Genomic DNA, 19,647 nt, shown 5'->3' on the forward strand with positions numbered 1-19,647 from the left:
AACCATTTTCTTGTAAAGCAAGAAACTGGCAATAAGTCTTCAAAAATGTCTTTCCTTTCTGTAGGACAATCAAGAAAACACATTAGATGTTAAATTCCCAACAGGATACTGAAATTCTACTGGGAATTCACCTAACTGTTCCCCTCTCTCTGCTGTGAGGCAGGTTTTGGAGAGGCTGAGTACATCTGCCTCTTGAGCAGTGCAGTGGCAGGAAAAAAATTACACAAGAATCTCAGTTCTGTCTGTATAGACTAATAAAAAATGTTTAGCAAATCACTAGTTAGGCAGCACATTTCATGAGGGATGTTTTAAAAAGACAATTTTAAGGTGTTTTTGAAAGAAAATAACTTCACATATGTACCAAGGCAATTCCTCCCACCCCCAACACATTTATTTTCAACATTCTAAGAAGAGAATTTGAGTCATAAAGTAAATATGTGGCCATGGGTAAAAGCTTTCTATGTCTATATACAAGAAAAGATAACAGAGACAAAAAATAATTTGCTAAATATCCTCCTCTGGAATTGTCCTCAAAATGTTCCATCAGAAGGGATAACTTATCAGGCATAGTGAATGTGATCTTACAGTGCATATTTTATTCATAAGAACTATTATCATTATTATTAAAATAAAAAGTATCTATTAGTGAAGATGTGGTGCTTTTCTTGGCTGTTGTGCACTAAAGGCGTCAGTAAGGCACAGCTGGGAGGAAGGCAACATTTTTTTATTAGAGCAACTGATACTGTCGGAAAATTCATTGGCACATCACCATTTCTACAGAAAAGGGCCAAAAGAATGATCATACACCTAAAAGTATATCAGTTTTCTTTCCAGCTATATCAGCTAATCAAATAAAAAGATAGGAGCTCTCACCCAAACACAGCCTTCATCTGCTAGGCAGCCATTATAGCAGCCTCTTTCTAGTTGGACCTGAATGCAATTCAAACTGTGAGCTGTCAAAATATACCAGGTGCTTTATCTTTTCTTATCAGGAGTTAAGGTCACTTGCCCTGCTCAGTTTTTTCAGGCTTTCACCAAGCTTGCTTAGAAGTCATTATACGATCCAATTTTCTTTGAAGCCCAGAAAGAACATACAGTCACACTACCTAGCTAACAGGCTTCCAAGTTTAAATGTCTGATAGCTCGTTAGAATTTAATTATGCTTTCTGAATTCTCTTTATTGGAAAATAAAATAGAAACAACAACAACAAAAAAAGACAGAAAAAATCCCCTAGGCAGCCGAGCCCATGGTCCCAAAATCTAATTCAAAGAGCATTTGGTTCTGCCTCAAGAGGGAAGCATTTTTTCAATTAGTATGAAATTCTCATCCTGATGATTGAGAAGAAATTGCTCTGAGCACTCCAAGATAAACACGTATTCCCTTCCCCTCCTTATCATTGCTTGAAACTGTGCCTTTGCTTCTCTTAATTCCCAGTGTGATGGAAAAGTCGCTTCTAATTTATTTTATGAAGAATGCTAGCAGAGTTTTAAGGAAAATCGTTTTACAACTTCTGTAAAATTCTTTGTGCAGTGTAGACACGACATTGCCAGTAAGATGCACTCCCTCCTGGAGGCCAGCACAATGCCTGCAAACACCATTCATGTTTGCCTTATATTCTTGTCTTCACCCATCATGGAGAACGAATTACTTGAAGGAATTGGGAAACAAGTAAGGAGCTTGACAGAATTCATTAAGGACTTAGAATTTGGTAAATTGATCTTAACTGCAGATTGACAATAGGATGACATTTCGGGGCAGATCATACTTTGACATCAGCAAAAAGCTTGTAAGTGCTTGATCATATGAGAAAACTATTCCATGTCTACAGTGCTTCTTACACTAAAGATGCAATCAAACAAAACTTTTACTGAAACCTTGAGAAACAAGTGGCCAAAAATCCAGAGAACAAAATATTCTTTAACAGAGTGTGCAACATCTTCTCTGAAACCTTGCCTTGAACCTGCCCAAGCTTTCACACTTAGAAGACTGAATGCAAGGAAATGACTTCGCAGATGAAGACTTGTGAGGAATTTATTCTGCAGGTGGAAATAATGTTCTCCTATACCCAGACTACATAAACAAACATGCATTTTCATCAATGGAGTGATAACTTAAGACAGATTAACCATAGACTCTTAATTATCACAAAGAGGCAGAAAGCAAAATCCAATCTTACAATAAACAGGGAAAACTTTCCCTGAGCTGCCCAGAGACTGTGCACTTTGGCTTACATAGGCTCAAGCCTGTCCATTAATTTAGAATCAGAAACATTGTCAAGATTGTTTGTTTCAAGTTTTTAATCTGATTGTATGCCCACATTTAATTTTGTTAAGTCCAGTAGGCTCACCACACATTCAAGACTACTGAGAATAACAACTAGTTAAGGGATATCTGCATATGAATCTCAGTGCCTTAATAAACTCACCAAGTCTGAAATGTTGGTGATTTTAAAAAGAAAACAGATGCACTTAAAATACAATGAAGTTATGATTATAACGGCAGAAGAAATAATACATTGCAAAACCTTTCCTGTGTGTTTTGAGTTGCTGACCACAGTTTTAACTTGATGATTTTGCAGAACTCTTGAATTTCTAGTATCAGTCAACAACTAAAAATCAAATGTTCTTCAGATATGAGAACTGTGTACCATCCTGTCCTATACTGTTACTGCATGAATGAAAAAATACGCTTCCATTATTTTCAGCCTGATGGTAGGTACCAGAACTTATTATTAAACTGCAAGTGCTGCTTGTTTGTTTTTTACTTCTAAATCTTGAAGTAGGTGTATACAAAGACCACTCATTTGCCTTCTAAGGAGGAAAAACTTAGTGAGTGCAGACACTTCTGAAGAATGTTCACTGCCACAGGATGGCTGAGGTTGGCAGAGACCTCCGGAGGTTCTAATTAGTTTTTAAAGCATTGTACCTGAATTCCGTGTCAACAGGAGACTCCTTCTCTGGGCTGCAGAAAACAAACAAAAGATTAAAAAAAAAAGAAGATTTTAAACCATTCCATACCATTCTATGATTCTATGAATATTTGCCCATCTATAGAAGAAAGGTGAGCTATTTACCAGCAGAATGATTGCTAAACAATGCAAATAATACCTTAAACTACTAGCACTATGCTATAACAAAATGACTGCAAAACAGAAATAAAAGTATGCTACAATTCTGTACTATGTGACATTGACCTAAAAAAGATATGGTTGTGTCAGTTCTTAGAAGTGCTAAACAAACTTGTAAAATGCATTCAATACCTACGAGCAAGTGCTCAAGATCTCACAAGACTTTGGGTTAAAATACTGTCTGTTTTAAGAACACCAAAAAGGTTCTACAGGAGGCTAGAGCAACAGAACCACCAGACATATTCCTACAGCATGTAGGCAGTCTAATCAGGATTCACAGAACCTATGATAATGTAGGTAATTGTTTCGTACAATCTCATATACATTCTTACTTATTAATATGCTTGTCACACTGAGTGCACATTATCTTACTGTTTGTTGTTCATCCCTGTAAATTTCATGTGGATGTCTAATTCTGATCATATTTCTCTTATATTTTAATAGGTTCAAATGGTTTCACTCTATCTTGGCCCAGAAATTGCAATCTCTCTCATGCAGAAGTAACTGTGAGATTTTCAGTATCTATTACCATGAGGCTTAGTCACTAGATACATTAAAGTCCTTCTGTTACTACACATGGATGGGAGCAGAAATTTAGCAGAACTCGGTCTGACAATCAGATAAAAGTCTGAGAAATAAGATAAATGGGAGAGAAGAGGTTGATGAATCTAAAGAAAAGGCAGCAGAATAGTTGGTCACAGAGCCAAAAAAATGCCCTGCTCAGTAGAAGACACACAGTTTAGCGTAAGTCAAGAAAAGGGATATCACGTGACATTTTTCTCTGCTGATTTCAGTAACAAAGTTCTCACTGACGTCAGCAGCGATAGGGAGGGCACTTTTACAAAGTTTATAATTCTGGAAGTTCGTGTGCTGCACTAAAATGTCAACCGTGTTAGAAAGCTTTGCTCTCACTTGATTTGGCAGCTTTTCACAAAATCCAAGATGAGCTACATTAAGTAGGTAAAAATAATTTCCATGCAAAGATCTCTTGTCAATAGGTGGACTAATCTGCTACTCTCCATGTTCCTCAGTTTGTGTGTGCCTGAAGAATGCTAGGTGAGAAAATAAACAAGACAGGATATAAAATTTGAAGAGAAGGGTAACGGAGAATTTGCTTTTATAAATGAAACTTTTAAAGTAACACTCGATACTATTTAACTGTAACATTAGGGAATAATCTGGTCGAGACTTTTAAGAGAAGGATTTTCAAAGACATACAGGAAAGATAGGACACAATTTTCAATAATCAACAAGTGGCAATGTTTGCATAAAGAAAATCCAGCTCCTGTTTTCATAAGTTACCTAGAATACAGCAAAATTTTCCCTGATTTTCAGGATTCTGACCCTGAAAATCTTAAGCATAGATTTTAGAAACTTTGGTTCTATTTTGATTGATTTAGTAATAAAACCAATACCATACCTGACATCTTCCCCTGTCTCACTGTCAGAAGTACAGCTGCATCAGAAATAGAAAGCAGAGATTGTTTACTCAAGTAAGCACAAGCAATCTGCCCCAGAAAGAAAAACTATTAAATTCCACTTAGTGCACAGACTGCAAACAGTATTTATCACAGAGCTGCAGTGCAGCATCTGTTGCTTCTACATAAACCAACTTCATTTTAGCAGTCAAAAAAAATTTGGTGACAGGTTTTTTTACTTCTAAACATTTGACTCAAGAAATAAAATCACCTCCACTCTGTCCGGGAGGTGCTGACAGAACTGTGAAGTCCTAGTGTGACAAGAATGCAGTTTCATTAAAAAAAAAAAAGAAGAAGAAAAAAGAAAAAGCACATTTTCAGCAAAAACAAACTGAGAATTAATGATACTATATTTTTCCATGGCAGTAATTGCACCGCTGCAGCATATAATGGGTTAGTTTGAAATCCAAATCCCATCTTCAATTGACTTACAATATTTTGTGTTCTGTATTAGCCCTACCCTTGGGGGGATATGCCTGTCTAAGTAAGTGTGGGCAGGTCTGAGGGACTGACAGGTTGTTTTTGCTGTTTTTGAATGTGTACCAAGATGTTCACAGACTGAGCTGTTTTAACAGGATTGCTGGCCATACTTATCACTGATGCTAACTTCAGTTCCACTGAATAGAGAGAAAAAGTCTGTGTATCAAGTGGTATAAACAAAATCAAGGGTGAACAGTTTGTCATGCTTTAAAGAGATTAGTCTCATTAACTTTATGCTGACATCATTTGCTTGTAAATATCCAGGAAAGAAAACCATAGCTGCTGTTTAAAAAGTTGGTGTGAGACACTTCCAAAAAGTTAATGCATAGTAAGCAATGACCATATCTAAATCTAAATTACTGTAGAACTTGAGAGAGGCAGTCAGCCACTAGTGCCTTTATGTAAAAGGTCAGGATACTAAAGAAAGCTTTTCCACAGGTACCTCACACTCCACTGACCTTTAGTGACCAGGTAAACTCAGTGGTACCTTCTCTTAAGACCCATCAACTTGTTGCATGTCATTAAAGAGCAACACCTTCTTCACTATCAAGGTGCACTATCCAGCTCTCTCCATGCACAACACAAGACCCTGAAGATCAAACATGGGTTCCTGCTTCATTGTCTGCCCTGAAGCAGGCCAGGCATCTAGTAACCTGTGCCATGTATTTTTTGTGCATGACAGTGACTCCCTCTCCATGCAGCTCTTCTCCTGTGCCAGCCTGCGAGACAGGCAGATTGCTGTGCAGCTCATAGAATCCATCAATGCAGCTCAAGAAGCAAAGCCTAGTCAAGTGCCTCCTGGCTGATTGGACGAGTTCATGTGGGACCAACTCTAGGTGGTTCTGTTCTGGCAGGGAGGTTGGACTAAATGATCTTTCGAGGTCCTTTCCAGCACTTGAGATTCTGTGATTCTGTGCTGATGTGCAACTTGGCTCCAATTGCTGCTGAGAAACCAGGGCCAAGCAGCAGGCTCACAGGGCACAAACAAGCCTCAGAGATGGAGAAGATGCAGCACAGCACAGTGATGTCCCCGCTTCCACTGTTAGCCACATTCGTTTACTCTACAGCCACAGGCATCTAGTTTTTGTACTCAAGCACTGGTAAATCAATTCTCTGATCTGTGTTTCTCCTCTTTAGCTGGAAAAAGTTATTTGTCCTGTTGGAATTTTAGCTCAGCCACCTCAACCCATGTTTTCCCACTTGAACTTTGTTTGAGCCCTCCTTTCCCCCTTTTCCCGCATACTCCTGGCAATTAAGGATGCATTTGTCTTCTACCAGTGTTGACATGTCCAAGCAACATTAAGTCTAATAATGAGGCCTAGATCTAATTTTTCAAGGCATATGGTTGCCTAAAAATGCAAATGTGTGTCTACTGAGAGTTTCAAGCCTTTAGATCTCCATTTCTAATTTAAAAGTAAAATTAAGTACCTGGATGTTTCTGAAAACTCCAGTAAATGTACATTTATTAAAAAAAAAAGGAAAAAGTGTACCTTTTAGGTATCAAAATAACTTTTAAAATATTTTCATTTGATGAAAACAGTCAACTCTGCATAAAGTAGAAGCAAACCTACAGTTAGCAAACTTAGAAATCTATCACTTCCTTCACACTATAAAGAACTCCAGATTCACATGGGAATACGTAAGTCCAGTTTAGAAACAAATGACAATTTTGTCTGAGCAAACTCTTTTCTCATTTATGTCAGTTTTCTGACATTCTTTACTCCAAAAATATTTACACTATAAACTGCTCCCTGGACTTGAACTGGCACTATCTAAAGTGAGATACTGCCTGGAAGATATTAGCATGGCATATACTATAATTATGTACTCAATAACCAGTCAAATCAATACTATTTACCATCTATTCAGAATATAAATAATGATTTATCTGTTTCTGTTAAAATTTAACTATATTATAAAATATCTGTGCTGAGATGCTCTCAGTCTGCTTTGGACTAGTAATCAGAGCTGAATATCCAGATACATGCTGCAACACAAACAACAAAATAAGATCCCAAATAAGCCAGAGCTTACTTCTGATTAGCCAATTCCTAGCCCAGGAATAAATTACTTTCTTTATAAGATTTTGAAACAAATAATTTCTATAGGGAGTAAACAAAGATGATATGCAATTAATCCTGTTTTATCAATAGAGCATGGAAGCAGAGGAGGGAAATGACTTGTGCGAGGTTATCCATTAGACTAAGGGAAGGGCCAGAAATAGAATTCAAATTTCCTGAGCACTGAGTGACATGTCAGCAGGATGCATCTTTTGTCTTTTATAGCTGTGACCTTGGAGGAAGGGAAAGGGAAAGAGATTTGAAATTCAATAATTCAAGACTATTCCGTAACATGAATGACAGATCAAGCATTCATTTCATCTCAAAAAACAAGCTGTAAAAAGCATCTTCCTAATCTACAAGCTCTGATGATTACTTGATAAGATTATTCTCTTTGAACTTAGGATAATGTTGCATGTATCTGGTCAGGCATTCGCATTTTCTTATCAAAATAAGGAAGCTTTCACCTGATAGCCTTACAACACAGGGGTGCAGCCTGCACTGAACTGCATCCGTCATTCTGAATAGACCAGTGCACACGATAGCAACTCCAAATAAACATTATCTGTTCCAGTGCAACCAGCACTTACAGTCCTAAGGCTGTCTCATCCACTAGTCCCTGTATACATACTTGACAAATAGCAAAGCAAATGTGATAACAACTGAATTTTACCTTGTGATACTTTAACACATTTAGGAAACATGAAAATCAATTCTGACCTTTACACTGTTGTGTACTGTACTTCACAATACAAGTGCTATTTAAAAACATAGCCTGATCAGAATCATCATGTTATCTGTTTTAGTTTAGCATCAGACATTCAGATTATACTTCTTAATCATGTTATGTCATCTGTAAAAAATTGCAGCCTTGCCGAAATGAAAGTAGCTCACCTAATCAGGCCGCAGGGATTCTGTATGGTTCCTCACCATACTCTGATTTTCTGCTCAGGGAAGTATGTTTTAATGAATAGATCTCCACATTCTGAAACTTTGGCTTTTGCTCTTATCTCACTCACCAGCTGAAAGGATCCCCTTTCTGTGTTTCACTTTCCTCACCTATAACATAAGGAAATCTTCCTTCCTTGTACTATGATTATTAAAGCACGTGCAATTCTGAGTAGTGTGACTGGCTTACACATGAAGGCTGGATACAAGCAATATCTCTTTACAAACATTCAAGGAATTTGTGAGAATTGTTTCACAAAATCAGAGCAGAACCCACTGAGTAACAATGACCCTCAGTCCATCATACTGTGTGCATCTGTCTTACGGTTGCACTGTTATTCCTTCATTCCCAATCAGCTGGGAATAAAATGACTTGTTTTTCTAGGTTCTTCTGCCATTTTTAAGCTATACTTACAAATAATTGTACTCCAAAAAGCAAAGTGTCTGAATGGCTAGAAAGTCTAATACTGTAATATAAACAGGCCAAAAATGTTCACGTGTTGATCAGAGAATGTACTAGAGATGGTAGTAATTTACCAGAAACCAAATCCAGAAGTTGCAATTGATTATACCATCTGTCACTTAGTTTGAAGGTCAGGAGACCAAGTCCTAACAGTACCGCTGCTGGAGTTTGGTAGCACCATTTTTCCCCCCCTCTTCAGGGCCAGCACAAAAGTTAGACACAAGCATAGACCGTATCTGGCTGTCAGAGTGCAGCTGCTGTTTCTCCTTAGGAAAGGAAGGAAGGACGTGACTATCTCTCTGTCTTGTCAAATCAGGCAGGACGCACTGGGGGAGTACTCTGAGGCCACCACTACTTAGAACAATCTTCTCAATCTCTCAGGCACTAGACCAGTGCTGGGATAGAGTACACAACTAAAAGCACAGCCAGTGACCACTTTTGGTGAGCCAATACTTCTTTATAGATCCTTTCAAAGGCACAAGCTCAGAGACCTGTAAGTGCAAATGTCATTTTGTAGCAGCACAACAACTGAGCTAATTAATTCTGATCTGAAATTGGTTATGATTTCACACAAGTTACATTGCTGGACTGGAGAATGCTCAAGTATTGGTATCTCTTCCTAGTAATGGACAGATAAGTTGTTTGACCCTGGCTGGAGGTTCTTTCTGATGAGCTTCTGTACCATTAGGGTAAGGTTTGTATCTTGAATGTACACCTTCAAAATCCTCATCACCACAAAAAGGTTTACAGGATAGAGTTGGACTTGTTTCTGCATTACTACTCAAACTTGAATTTAAATAGCACTACCTGCTCCAGCATACGTTCCCAGAGATCTTCTGCATCTCACCAAGTATGGCTAGCAAGAGAGATGACTTACCACAGCCAACCTGTCCTACAATCATTGTTAGCTGACCTGTGAGAGAAGGTATATGTAAGTTTTTAATTTACCCAATGCTCATAGTATAACATCTTATTATGTATATCTGATATCGTTTTTTACCTTGAGGGATTCGGATATCAATGTTAGACAACGCTGGAGGACCTTCAGGTGTCCAAGTGAAAAATCCACTTGTGATCTATGACAAGATGGAAAGAAACAAGAAACAGAAAGCCTGCTTTAGAGCTGACTTTGCTTTTTATCAGAGACACTTCTGTCCACATTATACTGAGTGTAGGAACAGAGTCAGAAACAAATCTTCAAGTCAGTGGTTTTGTAAAGGCCTGTATTCTGATGTGCAAGAGTCTCTGAACTCAAACAGGAACAATAATTAGAAAATTATGGAAAAATCTTGGGGAAAAAGAAGTTGATGTGTTGAGTGTCTTTTGTTTTGTTATTTGTAAGGTAGTCACATAAAATAAGTGAAATGATTATGACATGATTAAATTACATACGTGGTCATAGTTTGCTCTCTGCAGAGCACTGAATGTGGCTCTAGACACAGTGCAGCATATACAGCAATTACATAGTCCAAATTCCAAGCAGATCTGCAGAACTTTCCACAGAAATTAGATGTTGCTGTTCATTACGGTATTCCCCTTTTTATTTTTTTACATGACTCTCAGATAACGTAGGCTTTGCTACATACAAAAATCTTTTTATTGAAAAAGACTAAAACCAAGAAACAAAGTCTGTTCAGGCCTTTAGATAAAGATTTCCGTGGGTACTATGAAAAATAGAAAATGGGAGACAATTTTAAAAGCCTGCATTTACACAGGACTCTCTTCTCTCACCTTTTCAGACCCACTGAAGCCTTCAAATCTTTTCAGTAATGCAAGGTACATTTTTTTTAATCCAAGAATAGTACACTTTTATTTTACCCTGAAGAAAAAAGTGATACTCTTATCTTGGGAAACAACTTGATAAAACGAGCAAAAGAAAGTGCAGTGTTCCTCCCTCTACATTACTAAAGGCAGAGTATTCTGCCTCAAAAAATGCCCCTTCATGGGCAACATGCTGCAGACAACACGGCACTTGGAAACTGCAGGAGTTCCCTGACCCAAGTGCCACCAGTGACAATGATGTCACCAGATGGAGCCAAAGATTATATCTGGCCCTGGCTCCCTAGTCAGGACCTCACCAAATACTGTCCTTAACAGGGGTTACTGCTCTGGTCTCTCTGTTGTGACAAGCTTTTGTTGTCACTCTAGGTTGTCTTTTGATCCAATAACCCTCTCAAAAGACTTCTCTCAAATATTCCTCTTATCTTCCTGGAAGTCTCTTCAAGCGGGATCCTGCACCAAAGCAGCATGGCAGATGACAGCCTCTAAAAAAAACACCTGAAAGCATTACCAGTTGTCCTACTTAGACCCACGGAACTGAATTATTCACTCTCTCATGCCAGAAATGCAAATGTAATAGCAGAATTCCTAAATAAACAGCATCACCACTGTAACAATCATCAGGATTTTTATTACTTCTGTCTGTTTCTTTAGCAAATCAAGAGCATCAGTCTTAAAAATAAAATTACCCATGCCACTTTAATCTTCAAAGAAGTCAGGTCTTTGAGGGCTAGTTTTTAACTAATCTTGAAAAGTTACTAGGAATTCCAAAAAAAGGAAAGGAAGAGCCATGACAAGATTATTTTAGTCATGCCTATACCAAACTCTTTTCAATTTTATTACCACTATTTTTTTATGTACAGATATTGGAAATGGAAGAAAGAGTCTAGCATACAGGAAAGATTGGACCAGATGATCTTTTGATATCCTTTCCGATCTGGGCTGTTCTGTGTTTTTATGTTGCAAATTTTTGTCATGAGAACTGGGCTAATGACTTAAACACTTCAAATGGAAAATTGCTGAGTGAAATCTAGAGGGATATATGCAGTTAACCACCACGTAGAAGACAGTAAACTGGAAGACATAGAAAAGAAAGGTGGAGGTTAACCTCTGACACGAGCATAAGTGTCTGACAGTTCACATCAAATGCTGGTTCTTGAATTTGAAACTGCCGTTAGTATACAGAAGTGACTACTAGTGAGCTTTAGTAACTCTTATTAGAGTGACCTTCATATCACCTTTACACAAAAATCATCTGCTTCTGTGATGTTAATGGGTCTTCTCATGTGAGAGCTGTAATTGTTCCAGTCCTCTCTGGCAGGCCTCTTGCGGTTAACAACCTTGAGTGGCTGTGCAAAATCACAAAGACAGAAATAAGCAGTAATTGGTGGCAGTACCAGCAAAATGTCCTTAACACAAGCAATCATGTTACGACCTACACAGTTGAGGGTATTAAAAAATTTCTTTTCAATCAGAAGGAAATGGAAAAGTGTAAAATTTATTCTAGGTACAAATTAACTCCAGCCACTTGACCTGCACTTAAACACTATTACTCACCACTGCCTGGTATTTGCTGTGATTATCTACGCTTCTTAGTTCTGAAGATTTATCATGCTCTTCTCCAATTTCTTCACTCGACAGGAATTCACTCAGTTTCTGCACACTGAAAAGACAGATTGACACCTCAATCTAGAATATAAAACTTGTTCATGGCAGTGTTTATTATAGAGCATGCCTTTCAGTATTTCAAACACTGTTTGGTGCACAGTTTGTTTCCAGTTTTTTACAGATGTATGAAAATGTGCAATGAGAAGTTATCACAAAGAAGTTGTCAAAATCTGCTGTGTTTGTGTAGGTACTTCAAGTCTTTTGTTTTCTGATAGGATCAGAGAGATTACACAGAAAAATGTTTTTCAGGTATTAGTTGGGATGCAGAGCACCTACAACATGAGCTTGTTCTGTAGACACATGCTGAAGTAGAGTTCATGTCATTCACATTACTTGAGTGTTTCATAGTCAGTTCTACAGAGTCTTACAGTTCTAAGTAAGTAACTAAGTAAGTAAGTTCTAAGAGTCTTACAGATACTAGGAGTCTGATGAAATCTGTACACTGTGAGCTAAATTCAACCAGCTACCCTGAAATACAAAGTGTATGAGGTAATATGATAAAATAATATACCTTAACAGAACAGTGTTCAACAGCTGAGATATAAAAGGAATTCTGACAACCAGCAACAAAGGATAATGCATAAAATCTTCCCAAGTTGCTTAAAATTTAATTAGCTAAGAGATAATATGCCTTTATTATGATACTTAACAGATCAAGACATCAATTTTATCTCTGTACCTGACTTTAGAAAATGTATCTCTAATCTACTCACAGGGACAGCAAATGAAATTTTCAAAGAAGTGGTCTGAATCATGAGCTCAACATCAAAGCAGCTCAATTAGAAATAAGTGAACTGACGGTCTCCAAAATGATGAAGTGCTTAAGTTCCTAAAAATAAATTTATTTATGCATTGAAAAAGTCGATTTCAATATTTAGCCTTAAGCTAACAGGGGAGAAACAGGCAAAGGATGCCACAGTAGCATAGTGATAAGTGGCTGTCTGTTAGTGTGTAAATCTTGGAAAAGAAAAATAAAACTCCAAGCATTTGTTTTGCATTCCACTGCCAGGAATTTCTTCTTCACAAGGAGAATTAGGTTCCTCTGAGAGCCTAATGAGATAACGCACTGGTGTCAAACCAGTGCCTGGCTCAAGGCAGGAGAGGACTGCCTACAGTAGGGTTCCCATACAGTTAGCACTTGTCTGGCAGACAGAGACCAAAGCCACCCAGGGTAGTCCTTGCCTGAGAACTGGTTCTACAGTTTTTCTGTCAACTTGCCTGCTTGCTAGTGGCAGCTGAGGACTCAGTAGTACCCAGTGGGGCTGTATTGTGTTTGTGTCATCAGGTTTTGGTAGTGGGAGCTACAGGGGTGGCTTCTTTAAAAAGTTTGCTGGACAGGGCCAATGCCAGTTGGCTCAAAGACGGGCCTGCTGCTGACCAGGGCCGAGCCAATTAGAGATGGAGGTAACACCTCTGTGATTAATGTATTTGAGAAGGGGAAGAAGTTGCTGAGCAGATGCTAAATTGCAGCAGCAGAAGAGAGTGAGAATGTGAAAACATCTCCACAGACACTGAAGTCAGTGGAGAAGGTGGCAGAGGAGGTGCCCAGTCCCTGGAAGAGAGATTGCCCTGTGACCTGCGGTACAACCTATGGTGAGGCAGTTGTGCCCTTGTAGCCATGGAGGCCAAAGGGGAGCAGAGATCCACTCGCAGCTTGTGGAAGACCCCACGCCAGAGTGGGTGAATGCCCAAAGGAGGCTGAGACCCCGTGGGACATCCACACTGGACCAAGTTCCTGGCAGAAACTGGGAAGCTGTGGAGAGAGGAGCCTGTGCTGGACCAAGTTTGCTGTCAGAACTTGTGACCCTATGGGGCACCCAGAGTGGAGCAGTCTGTTCCTGAAGGATTCTTTCCCCTGTGGATGAGACCCATGCTGGAGCAGTTTGTGAAGAACTGTAGCCCATGGGAAGGACACTCATTAGAGAAGTTCACGAGGGACTGTGGGAGGGACTCCACGCTGTAGCAGTGGTTAGTGAGAGGAGGTGTCTCCCTGAGAAGAAGCAGCAGCAAAGTCCATCTGTAATGATCTGACTGTAACTCTTGTTCCTCACCCCCCTGCGCCGCTTGAGGGGAGGAGGGAGAGACACGGGAAGAAGGGAAGTGTGGGTGTATGTGTTTTAAGATTCAGGTTTTATTTCTCATTTCCTTACTCTGTTTTGATCGTTTGTTGATGAATCAAACCAATTCTCCCCAAGTTGAGTCTGTTTTGCCTGTGATGGTAATTACTCAATGATCTCCCTGTCCTTATCTTCATTATATTTCTCTTTCCTCTGTCCAGTTTAGGAGTGGGAATGATAGAACAACTTGGTTGGACACCTGGCACCCAATCAAAGTTAAACCATCACAGAAGTGAATTTAGCTACAGCAGGTACTACAGTCTAAGCAACTGAAAGAGATGGGACAAGAGGGTTAATAACTAGTTCAGGCTTGGTGCTGGACCAAAATTTCTTAATGGGAAGGTCTATTATATTGAAGGAAGAAATCGGAAGCCTCATTACCAGAGATATTTATATCTATTTTCATAAAGCTCTGGAAAAAGAGGTCTAGGAATGATCTTGCTTTTATTTGCTCTGTGAACAAGAAATTTAAAAAGAACATTTTACATGTCTTTAAATGAGACAAATGATGGTCTAGACGGATGCTCGATGGTTAGCTGCATCTACGTTCTCTATAGGAAAATTACACTGACATTGGAATAATTGCTCAGAGGGTAAAAATAGAAGACAGAAATCTTCTGTGTATCCAGAGGAGACAGAGATGGTCCCTGGGTCCAGAGGGGAGGAAGGGTCTAGAGTGGAGAAAGAGAAAACACAAACCTATTCTTGGACCATGCACACCCTGACAAGACCATGTCTCTATTAAAACATTCAATAGTTTGATTTGTGCTTTCTGTTCCCTGGTTGTGTACCAAGGTGGCTGTACTGTAAGTGCCAAGACTCCTCTCTGTAAGCCATTTGCTCAATACTCTCCTTGATTGTTGCTCCTGTGACAATTACAGAGGAAACACAGTATAGCTCTGAGAAAGTCTTTTGTCAGAGGCATCAACTGATATTTCAGGATGCCACAGTGTTCTACACTCTTAAAGAATAAGAAAGTACATTCTCTGCAGATCTCTCACTGATACTGCAATTTCACTGGTATTCCAGTATCTCCATGGGAGAAGCTTAATTTTAAGCCACAGAATAGATGGATTGATTAAAACATGGTTATTTGCACAGCTGACTGAAAAAAGCAGTTTCATATTAAACCCAGTAAGATACATAATACCATTGTTGCTACTTGACCTTTGCTGATGGAAAATTGTACACTGTACCTTTGTCCTTGAAGGCCTCACATTTAGTACATACATCAGTTGGCTGCTTAGTTTTAATTTTCACACACACACACGTTCTTTTGAAAAAAAAACAAAACAAAACACCTTTCAAACATTTAATAGTTTCTAACCTCCCTAAAGACTTTCAACAGTTCCCCCTCTCAGAAGCAAACACCCTGGCACCATAATTTGGAAAGTTTGAGGGTGCCCTATGTGGAAAAGAAGCTTTAAATCTGTTTTACCATTGGAATGAATCACAGCACTGTTCTGATAATGTCAATGACAACCATAGAATCATAGTTTGGGTTGGAAGTGACCTTAAAAATCATCTAGTTCCAACCCCCTTCCATGGGCAGTGACAACCTCCTCTATGAGCAGGTTGCTCCAAGCCCCATCCAGTCTGGCCTTGAACACTTTCAGCCACAACATCTTTGGGCAACCTGTTCCAGTGACTCACCACCCTCATAGGGAAGAACTTCTTATTAATATCTAATCTAAACCCAGTTTCAGTTTAAAGTCATTACCGTTCGTCCTATCACTATGTGCCCTTGTAAAAAGTCCCTCTCTGACTTGCCTGTAAGGCCCCTTTAAGTACTGGAAGGCTGCTATAAGGCCTCCTCAGAGCCTTCTCTTCTCCAGGCTGAACAACCCCAACTCTGTCAGCCTGTCCTCACAGTGAAAGTGCTTCATGTCTCTCTAATGATCTTTGTGACCTCCTCCGGACTTGCTCCAACTGGTCTTTCTTATGTAGGAAGCCCCAGAGCTGAATGGCGCACTGCAGGTGGGGTCTCACAAGGGCAGAGTAGATGGGAAGAATCACCTCTCTCGACCTGCTGGCCACACAGCTTTTGAGGATTCTTTGCTGTTGGGCATGTGTAATGAAAACAGATACTGATAAGTTTATTTGAAGAAATTATTGTCCTTAATAGCACCTGGCATCAGAGACTGTAGATAATATTAACAGAGGAGAGGTTGTAAATCCCTGAAATACAAAGCCAGTAACACCTTCTTAGTATGTTTTATTAGTTGGTTTCACTGGTGGATTGTCTTCACTTAGCTTCTCCTGTACAGACAGAAAGAAACTGTCTTGTACGCCTGCTAAAGCCAATTAGAATATCTCAGCCCAAAGAAAGCTGAAGTACAACTTTATCTAAAGTTAGGTTACCTTTACCTCATCTTACTGCTCAGCTACTTCTTATCAGAAAGGTATAACAGTAGGACACGCTTACAGCAAGTAAACATTAGTTGTGCTCAACTGGCACAAACACAGCTTTCTAATAACTGTCTGCTTTTGTACATTTATCAAACTATTTAAGCAAGCATGTGTTGAAAATGTTCGGCACATGCCTCCAAAATAATCCTCTGAAGGATGGGGTACTCTTAAGACACACCTAGAGCAGCATAAGCAGCACTGCAGAGCAATATTCTCTGGAACACTGCCTGGGTTACTGCAGTACAGGCAGCCAGGAATACATGGGTCAGGACAACTCCGCTACAGAGTCTGAACCAAGAGATTCTTGGCTGCACTACAGTCAGTGGGGCAATAGCTAATGAGAAGATAACTACAGAATAACTCACCAACAACTCCCAGCTATCAACAATTAATATTTGTTTGCTATTATTGCTTTTTAAGTGTTCTTGTGGCATTAAGAGGCACACAATTCATTTACAAAGAAATGTTTAGACAAGCCAAAATAAATGCCCATTACCAATGCAGGCCCCCAGATACTTTGCTGGCTGCAGTCTTGGCATGACAATTTGCCACGATTCTAGTGACTACCTCAGTGCCTGCAAAACATTTAATGCCAGTCACTGATGCTCTCGGATTTCACACTTGTTAGGAGAGAAGACACAGCTGTGACTTTGCACTGTCAGGGAATTTTGAAACAGCTACGGCAATCTCAGCCTCCTGCTGCAGCCTCCTTTCTATCTCCAAAGAGAAACAAAAGCAATTAAGAAACGGCTGGTGTCCAGGATCTGTGCCATAGTTTATACAAGCTTTGGAGTCAGCTATATTGGAGGCCATAAAGAGGTCCTAATAAAGAATCTCAAACTCCCTCTTGCCTCCCACCAGTCAGGTATAATCACACCAAATATGAAAAGCATTAAGACGTTTTTGCACAAGAGTATTTACTCTTGAATATTTTACTCAAGAGTAAAAATCCCAGTAAAACAGCAGTTCTACTGGTTGCTATTTCAGTTTTTGAACACTCAGACTGACATGTTCAGAAGGAAGTTAAAATCTATTAAGTCTGGGTAGACATTAACTTCCACACTTAACAGTGAATTTTATGGGTTTTTGATTGTTTATTTGATTAAGTCTCCACCAACAGGCAACCTGTCAGGCAGAGGCGTAGAGGCTGAGCACAGCCCAAGGGACACTCAGTGAAACACATGCTTCTGTGGTTACCTTTTCCTGTTCTACATGTTTAATAGAAGGAAACACTTGGATGATTCATAAAACTAAACATCCAGTAAGGTTTCACTTCCTTATTACCACATACATGTTGCATTCAGTACCAATATAGCTCAATCCATTCTACACAATGAAGTACTAGCTGTGGACCACAAAATATTAGTTGCAACAATTGTATCAGCAAAGCACTTGACCTATGTGCTACAACCAACAGAACCATGTAAGGTAAAAAGTTGGGAAAGCAATTCACAACAACAACGGATAAACCATCACCACACTACTTCTAAATTTACCGTTGTAAAATGAGCATTAGACACACATCTCAGAACTCAGAGAGGTGGTAGCAAAGATGAATTTTACAGTTCTCACCTTACTAATGCTTTGACAGTGGATCGAACCACACTCGAGAGCAGGAACAAGGGAGACACAAGAATATGAAACAGGGAGAGGGAGGCAAATGCCACAGATGGGGAGAAGTCAGCCTTTCTTGTCAGATGAGCGTGGACCACAAACGTCTACAAAGAGACAGACATTGTAATCAGCAGTTTTGACATAAAAAAGGAAAACCACAAAGACTTGATATTTCATTTACAGAATCTTAATTTATACTCTTTTAACAGTGTGAGGGAGTGCTGCACACTTAAAGCTGCTTCTGGTCACAGACAAGTAGGCATTTTCCATTCTCTTCCACAGGAATTGCAAATGTGCAGCAGGTTTGCATCCTGTCCTCCTCCTTGCTCATTTTCACATCACTTATACTTGAAAATGTGGTTGTATTTAACACTGCTTAGAAAAGTCAATACTTACTATAAGTACAGCTGCAATTGGTATTGCTGCATTCATAAAGACTGTGAAGGAAAACACATAGGAACATTTAGAAATTATTTCCATTTGGACATGCTTAATGTTAAAACAGTACTAGAACTGGTTTACAATGCTATTTTCTACACTTAAGACAAATGCACAGCTATCTACACACATCAGTACACTGCTTTCAAATGCCTACAGTTTACTTTTCTTGACATTTTAAGGATAGACAGAGCCCATCGGAGCACCCTACCACAGATGACTAACATCCTGTTTGAGCTGTGAGCAGCTCACACGCAGTTCAGGTGAGGGATGCCGCAGATGGAGAGGCCATGCACTGCATCTTGACTTAAGTTTATTCTTATGGAAGTCAGAATTACTGCTACTTTCTCAGGCTTGGCTACTTTATGAATGTCCTTGGGAGCTTGATACAGATTTCAACATGGCAGAGCTTTGATTTCAGCTATGCCTTGAGTTATTAAAATGCAACAATGAAGCAGTTTCCTTCCTGACCTTGAACAGTGACTGCATGCTCAACATTCCCTCAGTATTGCAACTCCTACATTATAGCATTTCAGAGGCTATCAAACAGATGGATGAGGAAATGCAAGCAAATGGTATTTCTGTAGGGGGATCTCTTTTAGATTGGGCAGGAATATGGGTTAAGAATGCAATAAAAACCAGTTATCCATCATATAAGTCAGAAGCAGAGCTATGATCTTATTCCACACGTCTGTTCTCTCTATTGCAACCTGAGGATATTATTCAGTAATCAGCTTTTCATTTTGACCTTTGCTCGATTTCATGAGGTATACCATAGCCAGAAATAATATAGAACCTATGACTAAAATAGAACTAAAAGATTCATACACATGTAACAGAAAAGAAGGAGACTAGCTACTACTTCTTTGTTTAAACTATGATTTTTTTCTCCTATCAGATACAGCTAATATTCAGATAGTAAAAGCCCTACCCAGTTACTTCATCTGGAGTGTCATCATTTGTCACATGAATACTTCTGCTTGACTGTCTGTCCATTGTTTTCTGGGCATTAACTCCCTGATGAACTTATACTGCCAGACATGTATTTTTCCTGCATTTCTAAGA

General features: G+C 39.2%; 1 protein-coding gene across 2 annotated transcripts in view; it reads right to left on the bottom strand.

Moving 5' to 3' along the window:
• ABCC8 (ATP binding cassette subfamily C member 8) overlaps positions 1 to 19,647 on the bottom strand; it is a 78,375-nt gene that overhangs the window by 27,848 nt on the left and 30,880 nt on the right. For both annotated transcript variants that reach the window (XM_061999306.1, XM_061999305.1), the window contains exons 11-18: positions 18,541 to 18,581; positions 18,103 to 18,248; positions 11,894 to 11,999; positions 11,575 to 11,685; positions 9,558 to 9,633; positions 9,365 to 9,470; positions 4,549 to 4,584; positions 2,927 to 2,962 (exon numbers count right to left, since the gene is read on the bottom strand). In XM_061999306.1, the coding sequence (XP_061855290.1) occupies positions 2,927 to 2,962; positions 4,549 to 4,584; positions 9,365 to 9,470; positions 9,558 to 9,633; positions 11,575 to 11,685; positions 11,894 to 11,999; positions 18,103 to 18,248; positions 18,541 to 18,581 (658 nt within the window). The remainder of the gene's footprint in view (positions 1 to 2,926; positions 2,963 to 4,548; positions 4,585 to 9,364; positions 9,471 to 9,557; positions 9,634 to 11,574; positions 11,686 to 11,893; positions 12,000 to 18,102; positions 18,249 to 18,540; positions 18,582 to 19,647) is intronic.

This window comes from Colius striatus, chromosome 7 (assembly GCF_028858725.1).
Source record: "Colius striatus isolate bColStr4 chromosome 7, bColStr4.1.hap1, whole genome shotgun sequence".
NCBI lineage: Eukaryota > Metazoa > Chordata > Aves > Coliiformes > Coliidae > Colius > Colius striatus.